The sequence below is a fragment of the Osmia bicornis genome, chromosome 14, assembly GCF_907164935.1.
Source record: "Osmia bicornis bicornis chromosome 14, iOsmBic2.1, whole genome shotgun sequence".
Taxonomy (NCBI): Eukaryota; Metazoa; Arthropoda; class Insecta; order Hymenoptera; family Megachilidae; genus Osmia; species Osmia bicornis.
In genome coordinates, this window is record NC_060229.1 from 1269303 (window position 1) to 1288685 (window position 19383).

A 19383-nucleotide genomic window follows, 5' to 3' on the forward strand; every position below is an offset into this window, starting at 1 on the left:
AGTGATTCTCCCCTCTCGTGGAATAGAGCGGGGCCGAGGTGGTTAGGGACCCCGCCTCCTTTCTCGATCATCTTACGCGCGGAACGTCAGTCCCTCGGGCCCATCGACCAACTTTCGTCGCGTCTTTTCGTTCTCGTTCTTCGTGGTTCGTTCTTTTTCCGAGAGGTCATACTGCAAAGAGGAATAAAAAAAAGAAATAAGAGGAACGCGTGAATACCACGGTGGAATCTCGTTTGAATCAGCAGTGCATCCAACGGACGTGGAGTGGTTGTCATTGCGCCGCCGCTAACGTTTACACCAGCCCCCTTCGTAGTTATCGTCGCGCCGTTGAACCGGCGAGTAGACGAAGAAAATCGACAGTCACGGAGAACGCTTCTTCCTTCGATTTTGCTCAATTTGTTCGGTAGACGTTTATTCGCTGTTTTATTTTTTCCAAGTAACCTCTATCTCTCTCTCCTCCCTTCTATTCCTCCACCTTTCTCGTATCTTTCCTTTACCATTTTTCGGCCCTGATCGTCGAATTTTTGGTCGCGATCGGTAATATGGACACGAAGGTGAGTGCTCAGTGAAAGGGAAAATCATCGGATGAAACACGGAAAGAAAAGTGGAAGAAGAGTGCGCAAGGGATAGAACGGAGCATAGCAGAGCGAAACGGAGCAAGGAAGAGCTGGCAAGCGAGGAAACGAGAACGAGTGGAGGAGACGAGAGGGAAAGAGGACTACTACTCCTGGGGCCCCCCACCACGCGGGCTGCCGCCGCGACGCCAGTCCGTAGTCAGTCAGCGCTGGACCGCCGCCCGCTCGATTTCGCGATCCACGAACGACGGTAGCCACCACTTCCACCTCCACCTCCTCCTCCACCTCCGCTTCTTTTCTCTCTACCTTGTTCGCGTTCTCGCCCTCCATCCCCGTATTCTCTTTCTTTCTCTTCCTTTTCCGCTTCCTCTATCACTATCTCTATCTCACTCTGCATCCATATCTATTCCTTTCCTCCTCCTCTATCTCTCTTTATCTTTCTCAATCTTTCTCGTACTCCCCCTTTGTCCCTCTTTCTTTGTTCCTCTTTTTCACCCTTGCACTTTCAATTGGTCTCCCAGGTATATACGAACGCACACATTCGCGTACCGCTTCTCCCCCTTTCTTACCCTTTTCTTCCTCTCTTCCTTTCTCGGTATCTCTGCCTTTCGCACTCCTCCATTTTCCTCTGTCCAGCGAGCTTTTGCTAGCTCCGTACGTACCTACGAACGCAAGTACGTACGGCGGAGTGTCGTGCGCGCGTCCCAAGTGGATGCGAGGCGTCGTCGCGAGGCACACGTCCCAGAGAGAAGTTATCGCGCGATCATCAGGATCCTCGATCCTCGGTCCTCGATCGAAGGATCCTTTGGATTGTTTGGAAAAAGCGAGTTCGTTCCTCCGTTTCGCGGGTCGCGTCGCATCGCGCCACTTTACGGCTGCGTTTAAACAAGCTAATCGCCGTCGCCGATTTTCAGATTAGCTCTCTGTTGAAAGAAAAACGCGTCGCGATAAGTGTACTCACGGCACTCAAGTGACGCCTATTGGTCGCCGAAATACAGGCATTACACGCGGACAGTGTCGAAAACGAGATTATTATTCACGGAGGAACGATCGCGAGATGAAAGCGTGTTAGTGTTTCCCTCGCGACACGCAGATTACAAGAAGACAGCACGCTTCCTCGCTCTTATCTTGGATCCTTCGTAGGTGCGGCTTATTCCCGATTTAACGTTCAACCGAGCGGGCCTGTATTTTCATCTCGAATCCAACAGTGAACCGATCGCAGATGTCGTTGACGAATCGTGCCACGTTACGAGAGTGATACGCGCGTTTCTGTTAGTGAGCACGAGATATGAAGTGAGTTTACACGCATCGATTAATCGAAAAGAGAAAAACAAACTGGCGGAACTTCGCGGTGATTCGAGTGTGCGATCAGTGCGCGGCACGTTGCTGGAATCCTTAACCTCGAAACAACCGGTGATCTCGGTCGAACATCATCCTCGTATACGACTAAACAACGTGCCTGTACAAATGTAGCTACGATTAATCGTTGACACGAAAAGAACCGGAGAACGATGAAGCCGATCGTTGGAGCACCGATCATCAGGCAAAATCGATCAATCAAGATCGCGATGAGGTAGTGCTCATCGGAAACGCGCGAGTGGGTGACTATAGTGCGAGTCGGAGCAAGGGAAACTTTCAACAGTTTCCCGCGGAAGATCTACGCCGGATCTTCGAAGGAGGTTTCCACGCACGACCGTCACATGTTTCGGATCCGATCGGCCGAGTTTAAGGAGCGAAGACCTGGAGGCCATACAGATAATCGAGCATCCCCGAAGGACGCAGATGCCCCGAAGGAAACAGCACGCTCCGCAACGTATGAAATGTGAGTACAATCTTTAACGCATTTTTCCTCCCTAACCTCGTGAATGACTGTCATGCGTAGCTAGTCAGCTGAGGAATGAAATTTACACGCGTTTATTAGGTTTCCAATCGATACGGGATGTTTGTAAATGATTCAATATTGACACTCGACTGGTATGCAACGCCGACGTTGCATTCTCGATATTCTGTTGTCTAGTATACGTGACCACGTGTTGTACGCAGCCTCGAGGTAACGTGCCTCCTTTCCTCCACCAATTTCACGTCATACGCGTTCATTTTCTCGATAAAATAACTTTTTTAACGTGCCGAGGAAGGTTTGTCGATAAAGAGATAAATCTTCTCTGTTCTTTCGTTCGTTTCCATGATCGACCATTTTTATTTACTCACGTGTGTTTCACGTTTAAACTATTGTACCGACTACAAGTTATTCGTGACACGTGCACTAAATAAAATTTAAGGTAAACCTTAGATCGATTGACAGAAAGATTGATAGGATATATTCGTTAATAATTTTAGTCTCGTTTGAAAATTAAGTACGTTAGTTTAGAACAACTAAAATATTTCTGGACTGTATTAGAAATATATTTTGAAATAGTTAAAATACGATGGAGAAAGGGGAGCGTTGAAAAATTTCAGTATAAAATGGTAAACGATAGAGAAAAGTTTGTAACGAGTGGTGAAAAAAGCAGTCGTCAAACGGCAAGAGGATTCGTGCGTTTGAAAGCTTGATGCGCGCCATGCTGCTTTTCCCACGTGGGGAGCCATGAGGCGTAAACAAACTCGCCCCTGGTGTAGGACGCCATCTTGGTGAAGTTCTGCCGGAAACATTTACAATTCACTCAACTTGCCCTACCGAAACTCGGCCAAGCGCCGATAAATCTCGTTGTGCGCGCGCGCGGATACCCGCCGCGTACATAAATCCACGGCAGTCTACGGAGTTTCGGCGCCGTAAACGCCGCAGTTTTTCGCCAGCTTCCGTGGTGCCAGAGCTTCCGAACGAATCCACCTTTCGATCAGATTTTCGCGAAATTCCGTGTTCCTCTCGAACGACAACCGAGTTTTCCACGTGATACGCATGTGAACGCGTTTATCCGGGCACAGCAGAAACGCAAAGAAATCGCGCGATACGATGAAGCCGTCAGCGAAAGTAGGCGCGAATAGGTCGGGAAACAACAAAATACGCTTTGCGAATCGTGCAACGCGACTTGGGCCAATTTCTCCGTTTAATTTATGACGTCTCGGTGAAAGGATTCGAGAAACAGCGTACAAATCGATCTGCCGTCTATCGAAACTAGCAACATGCCGCGACCGTTACTTCAAGGAAGTTAATTAACAATATATTACCATTATACGCGGAAAGGTTACCGTTCAATCTCGGTCTCGATCTCGTTCCGTCGAAAAATTCTTGATGAAATATCGAGAAGATCGAGCAGGATGCGCGATTAATCGAAAGCTGCGAACGCGACAGATACGTCTTTTCCACTATTTTTGTTCGCTCCTCGATTGCCTGTTAACGGTGAACGTCACGTTCGAGGTAATCGATTCTAAGAAGGTCGCATTATTTATTACCGGCCTTTTCGTCTCGAGGAACGATGGGTGATTCAGGATCGCGTTAGTTTAACGCGTTGGCTATTTATCAGAAAATTCGTAGCTGGCGCAACAGGTGCAGTTTAAAGGCACCTCTTCTCTTCTTAATGTCCGAAAAAGCAAACTCATTTGTAATTCGATCTCGTGGCTGTTTCACGATCAACCCGTAGCCAGTCGCGTTTCGTTCTGCTTCTGGCAACGAACGAGCAACCACCGTGAAAGCGTACGTTGTCGATCAACAACCACCCTTAGATGTACAATAATCGATAATTCACCGTTCAGAGTATTCGTTCAAGCAACCATTATACTGTCAAAGAATCGAAGAAGGAGAGAGGCAAAGAGGTAAAGAGGCGAGGAAGCCTCGACCGCGATGCGCTAATTATAAGGCTTTGCTCGAATATGTTGGGAGGACGGGATGATCGAGTTGGCCACCGTTCCGTGCGTTTCTCCGCGACGCGACGCGACGCGACTCCGTGATCCACGGCTCCATTCATAAAGCAGGAAGAGTACCTTAAGTCCGCGCACGCGCATTCATACGGTCGTCGTCCGTCTTCGGTACCAGATATTTTCGGAGGTCCGGAATTATAAAGGCAACACGACGCTATACGGTTTCAATTCGAGACTCTGCGGAACTGGTCGAAAGACTCGCTGCAACCAGGAGAACCAGATGAAAATGATCGATTCGACGACACACAGACCTCGCTCGCGTATTCGACGCTAAACATCTTCGGCTTTGATTATATATTTAGCGCGTCGGTTCGCCAACCAACGAGCAATTAATTTTACCTTCTAGTAATTTATCCGCGAACGGAAATTCTTCCTTCGATCAAACTTTTCGATCGATCGTTGTTTTTAAACGCGGACAACGTCGAATGGCCGAAAAGGAAAACACGTTTTTCCCATGGCCATAACCGATGCGAGGTCTACGAGACGGGCGGCAAAAAATTTACGACGATTCCTGACGTCCTTAAAAGGACTCGACAGGACACACGGTACCCAGTCCCGTAGATACCTGCTCCTCCTCGTAAGGAGAAATTTCACTGGTGATCGTAGTAAAATCCCTCGGTGACCCGTGGCGAACGGCACCCATTGCGCAAAACTTTCACCTCAAACAATGCCGACGCATTTTTGGGTCTCATAGTCTCACTCCCCCAGCCTCATAAATCCTTCAGCCCTGTGAAAAACGTTACGTAGCCTTTCCAACCTCTCGCAAGCTTCTCGACCAGACACGGAAACAGGAAAGTATACAACGACAACGTCGACAACAACGTTCGACGCCCAACCACTAAAGTTTATCGTCGAATAACCTTCGAGAAACGCGCAGGTAGAGAGAGGATCGCGTCTGACAGGATCGATGAAACATTTTTTGGCCGAAAACAGGATGATTCCATTCGCTGCGATTCGATGAGATTCATCAAAAAACGACAATAGTAAAATCGCTTTCGTTCGAAGGTTCGACGTTTTCGTTTTATTGTACGCTGCTATTCGGCCGGCTTTCTAATCGACTTCCATTATTTCTTCCGGTGACGATGATTTACACGCGATGTAACAGCGACGAGCAAGTACTCTAAAACCGGTGTATATCTCGAGACAAACGAGGCTGTACACCGATCTCTACTTTGTCCTTTTTGTTTTATAACCGTTCGCAACTACATTTCTTTGAAACAACATTTAAATCTTAAAGCTTTCGCGTCGCATCGTTTAGAAATTTAATTCCAATGAAAAATCACCGTACGTTGCTGACAAAAGTGTACATGCTTCACGGTAATGACCATTTTCTCGGATAACATTACAGGTTTTCGTGTAGATCCGTGACCCGCTTGCGAAGCTGTTCAGGAACTGTACCTACACCTGTAGAAAATACGTAGGTGTTTCAAAGAAACGAATCAAGGGCTCGAATTTGATCGTATCGGTATAATGCGGCAGTAGAGCCGTCGGCAACGTGGCCCTGGTCGATATTCTCATTTGGAATAAATCATTTAACGAGAAGAGAGTTTTCATCGGATCGAGCGCGATGCGTTAGCGGTAGCTGTCGCGTTCGTCTCGTCTCGCGTCCTCTCACCCTATTTTCGATGCTCGTAAAACCGGCGTCGCCGTATCCGACTGATCCGTCTCCCAATTTATACCGAGAGACGCAACGACTGGTCGCTCCTCGGGTCTAGCGCCTGCTGCCGGATCTTTCCCCGCGCCATTCTCTAAGCGGTGCTAATAAATTAGCCGGAGAAAAAGACAGCAGTACGACAGATGCCCGATGGCTGCCATAAAGGAGCCGTTCGAGACGCTTGTGGGTGCTGGAAGCACATCAAAGCGTATCCGTACCGTTCCGATGCAGCCCCGTTGTTTCATTTTCTCGTCAAACGATGAAGAATAACCGAAATAAATTCACGATATTCTCGTGGGTGTAAAAGAGGTTGCAAAGGCTAATTTACCTATATCGAGAGAGAATTTTCGAATATTGAAACGCGAGGAAAATATCTTAACGCCTGGGATCTGTGGGAAATGGGGTGAAAGATTCAGAGGGTGGTGTTGGACGATCAAAGTGAAAGGATAGGAGGCGATCTTACGAATTCCTTTTCCAATTCTCTATCTGCTTCGGCGTCCGATCGGCTGGAGAAAAGGCACGGTTTGTCCTCGCATCGACGACACGCCGTGCCACTCGAGAAGGAACTACCGCTGCCGCGGTTGGCGTTGAACGTGCTGGCACGCTTAAGTGACTTTCGGTGTTTGCCCTTTGCACGCGGCGAGACTCTTTTGCCTTTGCGACAACGTTCGCTTTGCGGCTATGCTCGCGGACGAGTAGCCGCAGGCGGGAACGCGGGGGTGGGCGTGGTGGCGGTGGTGATAGTGCGTTTGACCTCTCGTTTCTCCTTCCCTCGCTCGCCCGTTTCTCGCCGGTACGCACACAACATACCGCCACCCCCGACTTTTCCTTGCCAGTTTTGCAAACTCCCTCGGGTTACCTGTACTCGGCTCGAACACACAGCGACAGGTAACCGAATCGCCGTGTCGACCAGTTCATATATAACGCGTCACACTGGGGGCACGGAAACGCTGCCGACCGAGATTGGGGTGGCTGGGTAAAGGAACGAACGTGAGCTCGTTCGAGGGTGCGAGGAAAAAACGAACTGGACGCGGCAAGTCGAGAACGTCATTGTTTAATTATCGGTTGCCGTGAAATAAACTCGGCCATCCAGGGAAAGCACAAGCGTTTAGAGTTCCACGATCGCATTCCGTTTTTCTGTAAATAGCGGAAAATTTCCAGAAACATAGAACGCATTCGATTCGTTTCGTCGAGGTACGGTCGATAAAACGGTCGACGTTGAACGAAACCCGTCTCTCATTAAGAAGAGTAATCGTCGTCGTAAAAGTTGGCCAAAGTACCGAGAGTTCCGGATGCGAGACAAGAATTTGCTCGGACTGGTTCGATGGAAGGTTGAGGAAGAGTGGAAAGATTTCGTTGGAGAGTAGCGATCGCGACATACCGAGCCAAAACTCGTAAACGCACACGCGTGCAGGATCGCGTTCGAAGGGTGGGACGAGTGCGCGGAAAGCGGAAGCTTCACAGACACGCGCCCCTATATGTGCACGAGTACACGGACGCGGGAAAAGTACGAGGGTAGGAAGGGAAGTACGATATCGCGGCACAGTGGCCAAGCTATCCGGCCATGCACGTACAATCTAGCTACTGTTTCGCAACGAGAAGGCCCCGAAGGGGAAGTAAGCAGTATCTCTCGAGTTTCCCTCGCGGCTCCTCGGTCCTCCGTCCTCCGTCCTCTGTCCGTCCTCCTTCTTCGTCTTCTCTATGTCCGTCTCCCTTTCTCTCATCTCCGAATCTACTATTACGGCTTGCCGCTTCGTACACCCCGACACCGCGACCCCCTTCGAATCTTGCTGGCAGAAGGGAAGATCGAAGGAGTGGGGTTGCTCCGTTCGTCCGTTCGTACGTACGTAGGGTATGTCTGTCCGTCCGGCTGTATCGTCTCGTCCCGTCTCGTCTCGACTCGACTCGTCTCGTCTCGTCTCGCGTGACGGCCTCGTCAGCCGTCAGCCAAGCTCCGTCCGGATCGATACGCTTGCCACCCTTACGACCCCAACTTCCTCCACCTTCTCCTGTGAAAAGCAATGCACCTACCATCCGCGCCCCTCACCATCGCCATCACCTACCCACCCTACTCTCTATCCCTGCTCGCGTCTCCTCGCGTCTCCTCCGCGAACCTTCCTTTTCCCCTGACCCCCGTACCTCTTCTTCCTCAGCCGCTACCTCCTCCACCACCTCCTCCTCCTCCTCCTCCTCCTCCTCCTCTTTCTCCGGCTGCTGCCTCCTGCCAGCAAGCAGAGTCTAGTTGAGTCGAGTTGAGCCACCGGCCGGGTCAGAAGACGTCTGCTGCCCGGGCGAGCGACAGCTACCACCCTCCCCATTCAAACACCCACCTCAAACCACCCTCATTTTACCACCTCCTCCACCTTCGACCGTCCACCCACCCCTCGACCTACTCCACGACTCCATTCTACCGCGACGTGCCGCGAGATGGACAGCCTCGCCTCACCGTCGAATCCGCACTCCAAACTCGCTCACCCCTCTGTATCGTTCACATAAACGCTACCCTCTCAGTAGTGGTGGTGGTGAACGCCACCGTCCTCTTCGTCAACCACTACCAACGCTACTTCTCGCTACTACCACCGATGCCAACTCTACCTCCTTCTCATCCTCCTCTTCCTCTTCCTTTTTCACTTCCTCCTTGTCCTCATCCTCGTCCTTGTGCTGCTGCTACTGCACCACGTTCTACCCCTTTGCTACACCGTATCTCGAGTCCACACTTTTCCCAAGTATTCTTCCACATCCCACATCGAACGAATCGAGGGGGGAGTATGTCGACAGGGGCCATCGTCTTGTCAGTGGCGAGTCTGTGGTGTACAGGCGGACAGTTGCGACGTACAGCTCTGCGTCTGTCAAATCGTTCCTTCGAAACTCCCTTCGAATGAACGCTTTTGCAGCTGTCGACAGAACCTTTCCAATCGAGCTCATGGTAAAGAAAAAAAACCCGTCCAAGACATTTGGATAAAATATTATAGTTTGTTATTAGCTTAAACTTCCAGTATCGAACGTGCACCGTTCAAAGTTTGCAGAAGTAAGAAGTCGCGACGATTAGCTGTCTGCGTCTTTCTCCGCGCCTCTTGTGTCGAGGATCGTAACGGCCAAAGATCGGCCGTAATGAATCATTAGTAGTCGAGAGTCAATCGAAGATTAATTAATCGTTAAGATTCGAGAACCAATTAAAGTTTTCTCGACAACGAATCCTCTTGCTTGCGAGCACCGTAAAGATTCCGATTTGTTTTCTTCCCGGTTTCATAGGGTCTCGAGAATCGAGGCACCGTTTTCATTCGCGTCATTTCCTTCGTTACCCGAATTATTCTTTTTTTTTCTCTTCTTCCCTTTTCGTTCCTTTTTCGTTTCGACTTTCGACTTCGCCCAGTGATATCAATCGTTCACCTTTAAACACGGCGGAACCGTAAAGTTTCCGCGCTTTACCGGCAAGTTTGATGGCCCGGTGACTCACAATCAACCGAGGAGAAGCGGAGAGACGAATAAGCCAGGGAAATGGAGTAAGAGCATGGAAATAGTGGAAGCGAAAGAGAATAAGAGGGCGATAGAGAGAGGAAGGGAACGAAAGATATTTTGGCACGATGACAGCTTGCTGCGCTTGTCGCTCTCGTTGAAAGGAAGGTGGACGTCACGGTGTAGGGTGGCCAACGAACGAACGAGGGGTAAAGAAAGGGGAAGAAAGCGAGAATAACGACAGCTAGACGCCGCGTTCTGTAGCGGTGCAAAAACAAGGCCGCGTACACGTTAGAAACGCGCACCGGTCAGTCTAGCAACGGATAAGGCCAATAGATCGTTTCGCTACGCTTCGATTTTAATCAACGTCGATTACTTCGAAGACGAACGAACAAGCGATCGATACAGTCAACGTCGAGCGTCAGTCACGCGACGCGACGCGACGCGACGTCGAGTTCAGATTTCTTGTCACGGTGACGGACTAAAGTTTCGCCGTTTCGTAAGCTTAGCCGGGGTTTCTCGTAGTCTCGTTGATTTTCCAACGATTTAAGGGAAACGATTGTTGGTGGTTAAAAGATATCGAGGGTTGGAAGGGATCTAAGGTTTGCGTTTACGCGGCTAGATCGAAGCCGGGGTCGAAGCCGAAGCGAGTAGAACGCGAACGGAAAAGAACGGTAGAGGGTCAACGAGAATGGTTCGTGCGATCCTGCGGAGCCATGGCCAGTTTTTTTCTTCCAGCAGCGTGACATACGGTGAAAATTATTGCCGTCGTCCGTACCGCTCCCCTGTCCGCTCTATCCTCTCTGCCGCCCTCCGTCTCACTCCCCCGCCTTCTTGTGGATCGGACGAGTCGGAGGCGATCCCTGCCTCCCACGATACGGCACTGACGCCATCGTAGATGGGTGCCAGCTATCTAAGGGGTGATTTCTAATTTATGAGACTGGGGCGATGTGATGAACAGACGTCATAAAGCATGTCGCGCCCCGCGTCTGCAGCCTGCCACTCCTCCTCTGCCTCTGCCTCTACCTATGCCCCTGCCTCTGATTCTGACTCTGACTCTGCTTCTGCCTTCGCCTCTTACTTCGCCCCCGTTCCCAACCCGGTTACGCCACCCTGCCCCGTCACCCGACCACCCGTCCAACCGTCCAACCCGTCCACCCCCCTGTTATCGCTGCCTCCGACCTCTCCGGCCCTCTTCCACCTTCCGACGAACCCTACTTCCAACGCCTCACACCCTCGCTCCGTGATTTGTGGCCTCTCGAATTCTCTTCGCGGGCTTCTCCTTCCCGAAACTTTCCTCCCTCTCACCCTCTACCCTTCTCTCTTTCCCTCTTTCCCTCTTTCCGATCGACGCTCCTTTTCTCTTCCTCGCTTCTCACTTCCCCCATAGCTCTATTATCTCTCCCTCTTCATCTCTCTATCTCTCTATCCGAGGCCCCAGGCTCGCTCGTCTATCCACAACTTTGTTGAATTCTTCATAAAGGTAGACAACACGAACCTTCTTGGAAACGATTCTATCCTTCGTACAGAATAATCCAGTTATTAATTAGATTCGTTCGCCGTTGCGTCCACTCGATCGCGACTCGTTTCCGCCGAATTTCATCTTGGCATAACGCGCTTTTCACGCGCTGATCTTGCACAGTGCATCAGTGATACACTTTTACGGTCTCGTCCGTTTTAACGAGTGCCAGACGTCGCTCGCTTCCTCTCTTAATTCGTCGCTGATTCGCCACGCCGTGCCGCGGATATTTCTACCGATTGACCTTAATACGCGACATAGTTCGTATATAGATAGAGACACCGATGCACCGACGATTACTGTTGACCCGCGATCAAAAATCCTCGCATACCTTATAAACCCGTGATGCTTATCGGACGGAAGATAAACTATTTCGACAGACGTTATTCCTTCATCTTAAATAGATCACTATCGATCATCATTGCTAACACAACGGCGTAAGTTGTAAGAGAATAGCTGAGACGGGTTCAAAGGCGTTGAAAAGCATTTTACAGTCATTTAAGAGCACAGGATCATTGGTTCGAGAGGTTCGCAAAGTGGTACGCAGGTTTCCGACAGTAGGAATGTCGGTCGATCGATCGAACGATCGGGACGTACTGGCAGGTACGTTCGATCGAAGCAGGTAGTTGCCGATGAGCCACGAGAATACGTTCAAGAAGAGAAGAACGGTTGAAAACGTAGCGCGCGATGCGGCGTGGCTCGGTATGGTGCGGCCCACGGAACCTTTGTGAAAAATCGTGTTATAACCCTAATTTAATTTTATGGCCGGCATTACAGCGGATTGTGTTGTATATCGGGGTCTGGGCATAATGGCCGTATATGGCGGCCACGTATAATAATGGAGAAAGAGAAGGAACGATGAATAGGTGGAGGAGAAAAGAAGGGAAACGAGAAAGGAAAGAGAGAAGGACGAAAGGCCGGGAAAGGTAGGAGGAAGGGCGGCTAATAATCAGTTGTAACGCGAACCGTCGTAAACCGCAAAACAACTAGAATCGAGCATCAAACTGGGTACAGAAGAGAGAGAAAAAAAATCGCGACTGGAAGATCAACTTGGAGGAACGAACGATGATGCGGTCCAGTGAGGGTGCGTGTTTATATTTAAAGGGATGGAAGCTGGAGTATCATTATCTCGATATGGAAGGGAAGAGGTCTTTTTCATTTCGTCGCTGGAGTCGCTTCGAGTTTGGCTAGTCAGATCTATCGGGTCCCTCTTGTACTGTCGCACACTTCGAAACCGATCCAATTTCTATTTGCAATTTTTTCCATTTCGCTCTTCGCATATTACACCTCCTGTTTCAGGATAATTTCAATGAAAATCAAATACGAAATATTCGCTAGATAACGATTTTTCGATTCCTCGAAAATTTACGCTGTATTCGTAAGGTTCGAGACGGGCAGTGGGCCAAAGGGCGCAGAGCGAAGGAGTAGAAATCGTGGTAGGAAATTACTATAATACATCGGGTGTATCGAGTCCGGGACAAGAGCCGCGTATTCCGTTATTATTATTGATCGGCGTGGAGCGATATTAAAGTGGCCAGAGGGCTTTCTCTATATTTACGCTGGTTCTTCCGAAAACCGTGAAATTACTGATAATCACTATGAGCGGGGAGTAACGCGGCTAGACGCACCCTTAACAATAACCGCGATGCTATAATCACCGATCCCCCTTTACGCTTCTTATCCCATACCATTTCTCCTTTCCCCCTATTTCTTCTCCTTTTGTCTCGATTCCTCTCGACTCTTCTCTTCTCTTCTTCTTCGTCCACTTTTACGCGTCTTGCTCCGAAACAAAGACGCGAACGCAACTTCTCGTTGAAACAGAGTCGTAAGAATCGTCGAGTGTCCTCGTGCTATAAATCGATACGCAAACGTCGATCGATTCTCGAAGGATATAGTGTTCAGAGTACGGAGCAAAAGCGCGACAAAACGTCGTATCTCCTTGCAACGTGACCGGAACGGTCTTGGAAACGTACTCGAGAACGAAGGAACGAGCGAGAATGAGCGGGGTCAGTCGTCGAGCGGGTAGGCAGCAGTTCGACTTGGGCTGCCGGCCGCCGTAAAAACGTCAATTAAAGTGTTTTATTTGATCCTTCGTTAGAACGTTGAAATGGAATTTTGATTTATGTCTCTACCGTACTCGATGTGTGTATCTGTGCATACGAGTACCATGGCGGAACTCGCCCGCGCGCGTACGCGTAAATAAAATAAATAGGAGGCTATAATTAGTCGGCGGATACGGTCGTGCACTGTACGCGACCGGTTCGCGAGTTCCAATCGACTTTGTCGACGAACAAATTCCACGGGTAGACGCATCGAGGCGATACGGTGAACGTCTCGGCGACGATTTCGTAACTTCTCGGCGCGTCGATCGAAACGGAGCGAGTTTCATCGATTTCGCGGGCAATCGAATCGGTACGATCAATAACGATCCCTGGCTCCGTTTATCGCAACAGATTTAACAGCGTGGTTATCGGGCATGAGAGAAAGAAAGAAAGAAAGAAAGAAAGAAAGAGAAGTTGGACGACAGGCAGCAGCGAGATGCCCACGCGCTCGTCGATGTCCTCGCGAAGCGATTTATTATCGAGAACCGGTGTGCGTTCGGGAGCGTCGAGGCCGAGGAAATAACACGTGCGATCGGAGCGTGCGCTGGAGCGAGCGAATGACCGAGTTAAGTGAAGAAGAGTCGTACCAGCCGTCCCGCCAGCCGGCCGTCCAAATGTTATTGTTTATTGTGGCCCAACGACAGCTTGATTTATCATGCGAGCCGGCCATAGCCATGCGTGAAATAGTGGCATAATCCCGTTGATTTGTGGCTACCATTGTTCGCGCTACCACTCCGCTGAAAGTATTTTTTTTTTGTTTTTCGCTTTTTTGTTTACACCCGATTATTGTCTTTCCCGTTCGATGCGGCGCTTTCTGTTTTTCCCAGCGTCACCGGTGCGATCCGTTTAAAGGACCTGCCAACTCGAATCGAACGTTATCGTTTGTACGGTCGCGTTTGTACGGGAAAACGCGAGCTCTAATTTCCCGTACAGCTTCGTGACTCGTTAAACGCGTTGCCGGCGAGTAGCTTTACCCGCGAACCGGCCTATCGATTCTATTTCTTTCGCTTCGACGATTTTCCGTCAATCGCGCGGAAATTTGTACGCGGTTACTCGGATCGCAAAACCGATGCTTATTCCTCGATTCCTCGGTTAGCTTCCGGCTATCGATAAACCGACCGCGTAATTATAATCGTTAGGTCGTTGATGTTCTCGTCGATTATGCGAAGATACCGAAGGAAAGAGTCGATGAAACCGAGTTTGCTAGTACGAATAGCTTAGGGTCGGTGTCGAGACATTGTCAAGGGTCGAGTGATAAACAACTGGCGAGACTTTGAACCCGGTAAGTGGCTTGTTCTCTGGTGGGTAAGTAGCCGTCCGGTCATCGATAAGCCGACCTACTGTGCTTCTTACGCGGACGCGTATTACGGCGCGAAACGGCGGGCGGTCCCTTCCGTTTGACGAGAGCCATTCATCCTCATCCACCTACGTTGATACCTACACGGCTACCCGGACCGGTAACGCACGCACCCAGCCAGGCACGCGTGTTCTTCCATTGTGCATCCATCTATCACGCGTCAGAAGTAACGCGGCTTTGCTGCCGTGATCAGAGTCCAGGCTAGAGCCGCTTTATAGCTCCGAAACCTTCTCTCCCCTCCTCGTTTCTCTGTCCATTCGCGACAATCGACTTCCCGTACGTACACGATTCTCCTCTTAACCACCCGCACGCTCAGGATTAAACAATGTTCGTGAAAATTACAAAAATGTAACGTCATTCGGTGGACGCGATATTTTGAAATTCGAATTCCGGATGTAGGCAAACACTCGGTCCGAGTCCCTGTTGTGGAAGGGCCTCTAGCGGCTCGAAACACAGGCCCTTTGGCGATGACCTGCCAACGGTTCGCGCATTAGCTCGACAGATAGCGCTGCCTAATCGGGCCTCATAAATTACCAAATTAATATCCCGCGTTGCCGACGCCAGGCTATCCGTCAGGTGTCAGCCGCGGTGCAGATAGCAGCCGCTGCCTCCACCCACTACTCCCAGTTTCCCACCACCGTTTCGCACCGTTCCCTTCTCTACCCTTCCGAGCTCATCGCCTACCGGCCTTCCGCGTTGGTCCTTTCGTGTCCTCTGGCAATTCCTTCCGGTCGCGTTTCACCCCCGTACGCTTTCGGAGAAAAAGTTGGTAGATATACGCGACCCGGTAGAACGTATGCTGGAGGACCACCCATGACGTTTCGTTGTTCTACAAGAGTTAACGGTGATCGAGCTCATAGGCATGCAACGGAGGATACATCGTTCTGTCGGTTAACCACCTCCTTTCCTCCCTGTTGGTTTTCTACCGGCCCCTATCTCTTCGCCTCCCCCTGTCCACCACGGTCTCTCTTTGTCGTTCGTTTCGACGCGCTCGCTGTCAGGCTGTCCATTCCGTTTAACTCGCCCACGCGCGACGCGTAAACGCATAAAGGGAAACAGGGCCGAAAGGTGTACGGAGGAGGAACGGTGTGGATGGAGGAGTGTATGGGTCGCGGTCAGTGGCGTAGAGCGAAAACGCAGGGACATTCGAATGCCAAGATATTTGGATGGAGGATGAACGAGTAGCTGGTTGCTCGCGAGACGAAAGAGGAGAGAAATGCGAACGAAGGGAGGATAGGCTTGGGTGGGAGCGTCCACGAAAGAAGGGGCAAGAACCGCTTACGAATTACGCGACGAGCAGCCAGCTACACAAACCGGCTTCGAGGTACCTTTATGCGACACGGCTGCCAATTAGCGAGCTGACATCGACCTGACTGACCACCGTGCACTGCCAACCAGTCGTTTCTTCGGATCCGTCCTCGCCTCCCCTTCGCCCTCGTCTTCGTCTTTGCCTTCGCCTTCGCCATCGCCATCGCCATTGCCTTCGCCTTCACCTTCACCTTCACCTTCACCTTCACCTTCACCTTCACCTTCACCTTACTTCTCTCGGCATGGCATCGTCGTCATCGATCTTTGCTCTAGTCGGGCTCCCGAGTTGAAATCGTTCGCCCGTTTCCCGCCTTTTTCATTTATCTCACCCCTCAACCGACCTTCGACCAGATTTTTTGAAAATTCGATACTATCGAACCGCGATATCTCGGAAAGACTGAAAGACTTTTGGCGATGACGATACTCGTACCATTCGGCGAGGTGGGTATCACGGTCGAAACGACAAGGAGAGAATTAATTCGCGGCTGACGCGAGTCGGTGGAAAGCATGAACGCACTCTCGGGATGTCCAGGGATTCGGCTTGGGTAACGAGCGAATCTTGGACGAGTTCTGGCGCATCGGTGTTGGTAATTAATCGACCGTTACTCGTATAATTTACAATGCGCGGCGAACATCGAGAGTCGTTGGTATAAAATCCCAGAAGGGACGCGCGGCAAGTCGGTGGACGGCTTAAAATCGTCGATCGATGCCGTTTTCTCGTGGAGTACCGGTCGCGAGAATCGTTCCATGCATTACCGATCGGTAGCGAGAGCAAGGCAATAATTATTACGTATGTCGACTGGTATTATTCGGGTACCTTTTAAAATGTCAATAAAAAAAACTTGAACGGGGATCCGCTATCTTTGTCGTTTCCTCTTTCACGCTCCCTTGGCCCCGCTGTCGACCCGCAGCCCTCGAGCGTCGCTTTCTTCTACCCCTTTTTTTAATGCCGATGCAGCTGCACTCTTTTCAGAGGAGGCCCCGTCACGTTGCATTACGGAATGATATTTGCTAATTGGGCACGAAGATAAAACGACAACGGCGTGGCAACTAATAACCGTCCTGCGTCCTCCGCCTCTTCATCCTCCTCCTCCACCACCACCACCACCACCTCCGCTGCGTCCCTTCGCGCAACACCACCTCCGCGTAGTTTCTCTTCTGCCGAGTCGGGCCTCAGGGGAGCGGATAATCATACGTTGAACCGCGTCGCAACTAGCCGGAACACTTTGGGACGATGCGCGTCGTTCCCGTATCAGCCGCGTATCTGGCCGTTTTATCGGTTCGCTTCCTCGCCAACTACCGCTCGAACGGCTCGAAGCTAGTTTCGCGGACAAATTCCAGCGTGCTCTACGTCCCTCGACTTTCCACCAAATTATCGATGATCGAGAATCGAGAATTCTCGTTTCGGTGAGCCCGAAATCGCGAATCTTTTCGCAAGACATTGTTCGTTGTTTGCTCGTCGCGGTGCCGATGGCACGAATCGGAGCACGAGTAGCTACAGCCCTGGGGCGGTAATAAAAATGAGAGGAAGGAGAAACGTGTGGCTCGATCTGACGTCTGATGGAGACGTCTTCGTTCCAGACAGACGCTTCGGACGTTCGCGACGTTTGATCGACGGTTCTCTCCTCCTTTCGCACACGATGCTCCGCATCGAACTCGCCTCCTCGCACTCTCGTCTCGTCTCGTCTTGTCTTGTCTTGTCTCTTCTCCCGCGTCTTTCGCCACTCGCCTCCCCGGTGCCCGTTTCTCGCTTCTTGCTTCTTGCTTCCCGCTACCAACACCACCATCCTCTTCAGCTTCTTCTCCTTCTCTTCTCCTTCCACCTCTTGATCCGCTCGATTCTCCAGTTACTTGGTCGAGCTTCAGAGAAGGCACTTCGCACCCTGCCGTCATCGTTCGTGTTTTTGCCAGGCCGCCTATAAATAGTGTAGCCGTGCGGCGTGAGGCGCGATCCTCGCTTTTGCTCCGAACCGGACGCCTTCTCGCGTCACGAGCTCGTCATCGTATTCAAGGTCGCCACGCTGACGAAACCAAATTCGTTCTTTGTCCTCTTCGTCTTTCGCGGTTCGATCGATGACTCCCGTCGGTCGGCGAGAAAATCGATGGAAAACCGAGAGAACGGCCGCGGTGCGGCGATCCCTCGTAGCCTGCCGTTATCGCGTTATCGCGTTATCGAAGAGGAGTCGGGTAGAGCGGGCGTATAGTTAGGTAAACGAGGACGTTCGTTCCCATAACTGGAACTTCCCAAACGCGAAGTTACGAATAGAGTTGCAACGGGCCGCGTTGGCTGCGAGATGAGACGGGAGGAAAACACGGGGCTAACAGGGTGCGAGTTTGCCGCGTTATAGCCAAAGATACGGTCGTACCGAGGGGTGGCTGCCGAGTGGAAGGAAGTCGGCGAGAAGGGAATCTCGATGGGAGCGAGAAAGAGAGGAAGAGGTCGGCAAACAGCGAAAAGCGAACGCGCGCTTGCACAGCCTGCGCAACTTGATAATAATAAACTGAAAAAGGAGCAAAGGGCGTTATTTTAAAAGGGAAATGCAGCGCCGTATTTTTATGTCTTCGCCAGAACTTTTCATCTCTGGCGGTGCCGGGAAAACGCCAGGGGGGCGTACGGGGGTTGCGGAGGGTGCCGTGGGACGCGGCTATCCGTTGAAAACTCGCGAAAGCTAAAGCGAACGCGAACGCGAACGACGAAGAAGAGACGTGACCGAAAGAACCGAAGCCGGCCAGGCGGGACAAAGACGGCAAAGAGGGAACGCGGCACGAGAACGCTTGGGAAGAGTGTTTTGCTAGGATACGGGCTGAATGGAGGGTGAGTAGAAGGCTAAAACGCGGAATGAAACGGCAGACTGCCGCTGATGAAATTCATAATTTAGATCCAATGCGCTCTCTGTACCTCGTTTAGAATACACTGCTATTTATAGTCGAAATTTTCCTTCGGTACAAACCACCCCTTCCGACCACTGCCCCGCCGTCACCCCGATCTCCCGAAGGAACACGAATTCGTCCCCCTCCACGTCTATCGCTCCTTCTTGCCCCTTTGTTTCTTCGCGTTCGCCGAAAACCATCTACCACCAAAATTATTTATTCTTCGCGGGGAGGATTTTATGCGACCACCGGTGACCGCGTACCCGAAGGAATTCGCGAGTGCGATATCGTCGGAGAAGCCAAGACGAGGACCAACTGAAATGATAGATTACCAAGGAACGACGTCGCGTTAGGGCCCTACCTGGACCTCGTGACGATCAACCGACACGCACCCTCAGGAGCCGCCCCTTTCGTTTATCGTTAGTCGTCGCGTTTCATTCGGCAGTTATTCCTCCCTAATAGGATGTAATATTATACGAAGAGTCGCGTCCACTCGAATTCGCGGGCTTTAACGGCGGGAAAGCACGAGAAGGTTCTCCGCTCCTTTTCCCTTACGAATCGGCTACCTTTCGATCGAACCATGTCAAACACCCTTCTCGACCCTCTCGGACTATTATACGCGTAAATTCGTGGATCGCGTATCGCGTTCTACCTACGACCGCGACCGCTAAAACGCGGAGGGAAGC

General features: G+C 50.9%; 1 protein-coding gene across 4 annotated transcripts in view; it reads left to right on the top strand.

The window, feature by feature from the left end:
* The first annotated feature begins 344 nt into the window (after window positions 1–344).
* The window catches only part of LOC114879298 (protein tiptop), a 67365-nt gene continuing 48326 nt past the window's right edge, over window positions 345–19383 (top strand). The window contains exons 1-2 of one of the 4 annotated variants that reach the window (XM_029194102.2): window positions 345–403; window positions 1719–2397. Coding sequence is in view for 1 of the 4 variants with exons in the window: in XM_029194104.2 (XP_029049937.2) it covers window positions 2358–2397 (40 nt within the window). In the remaining 3 variants the exon portion in view is untranslated. Of the gene's footprint in view, window positions 404–477; window positions 826–1116; window positions 2398–18322; window positions 18642–19383 lie in introns of those variants that run through there. The other 3 variants (XM_029194100.2, XM_029194104.2, XM_029194103.2) reach the window with 3 other exon arrangements.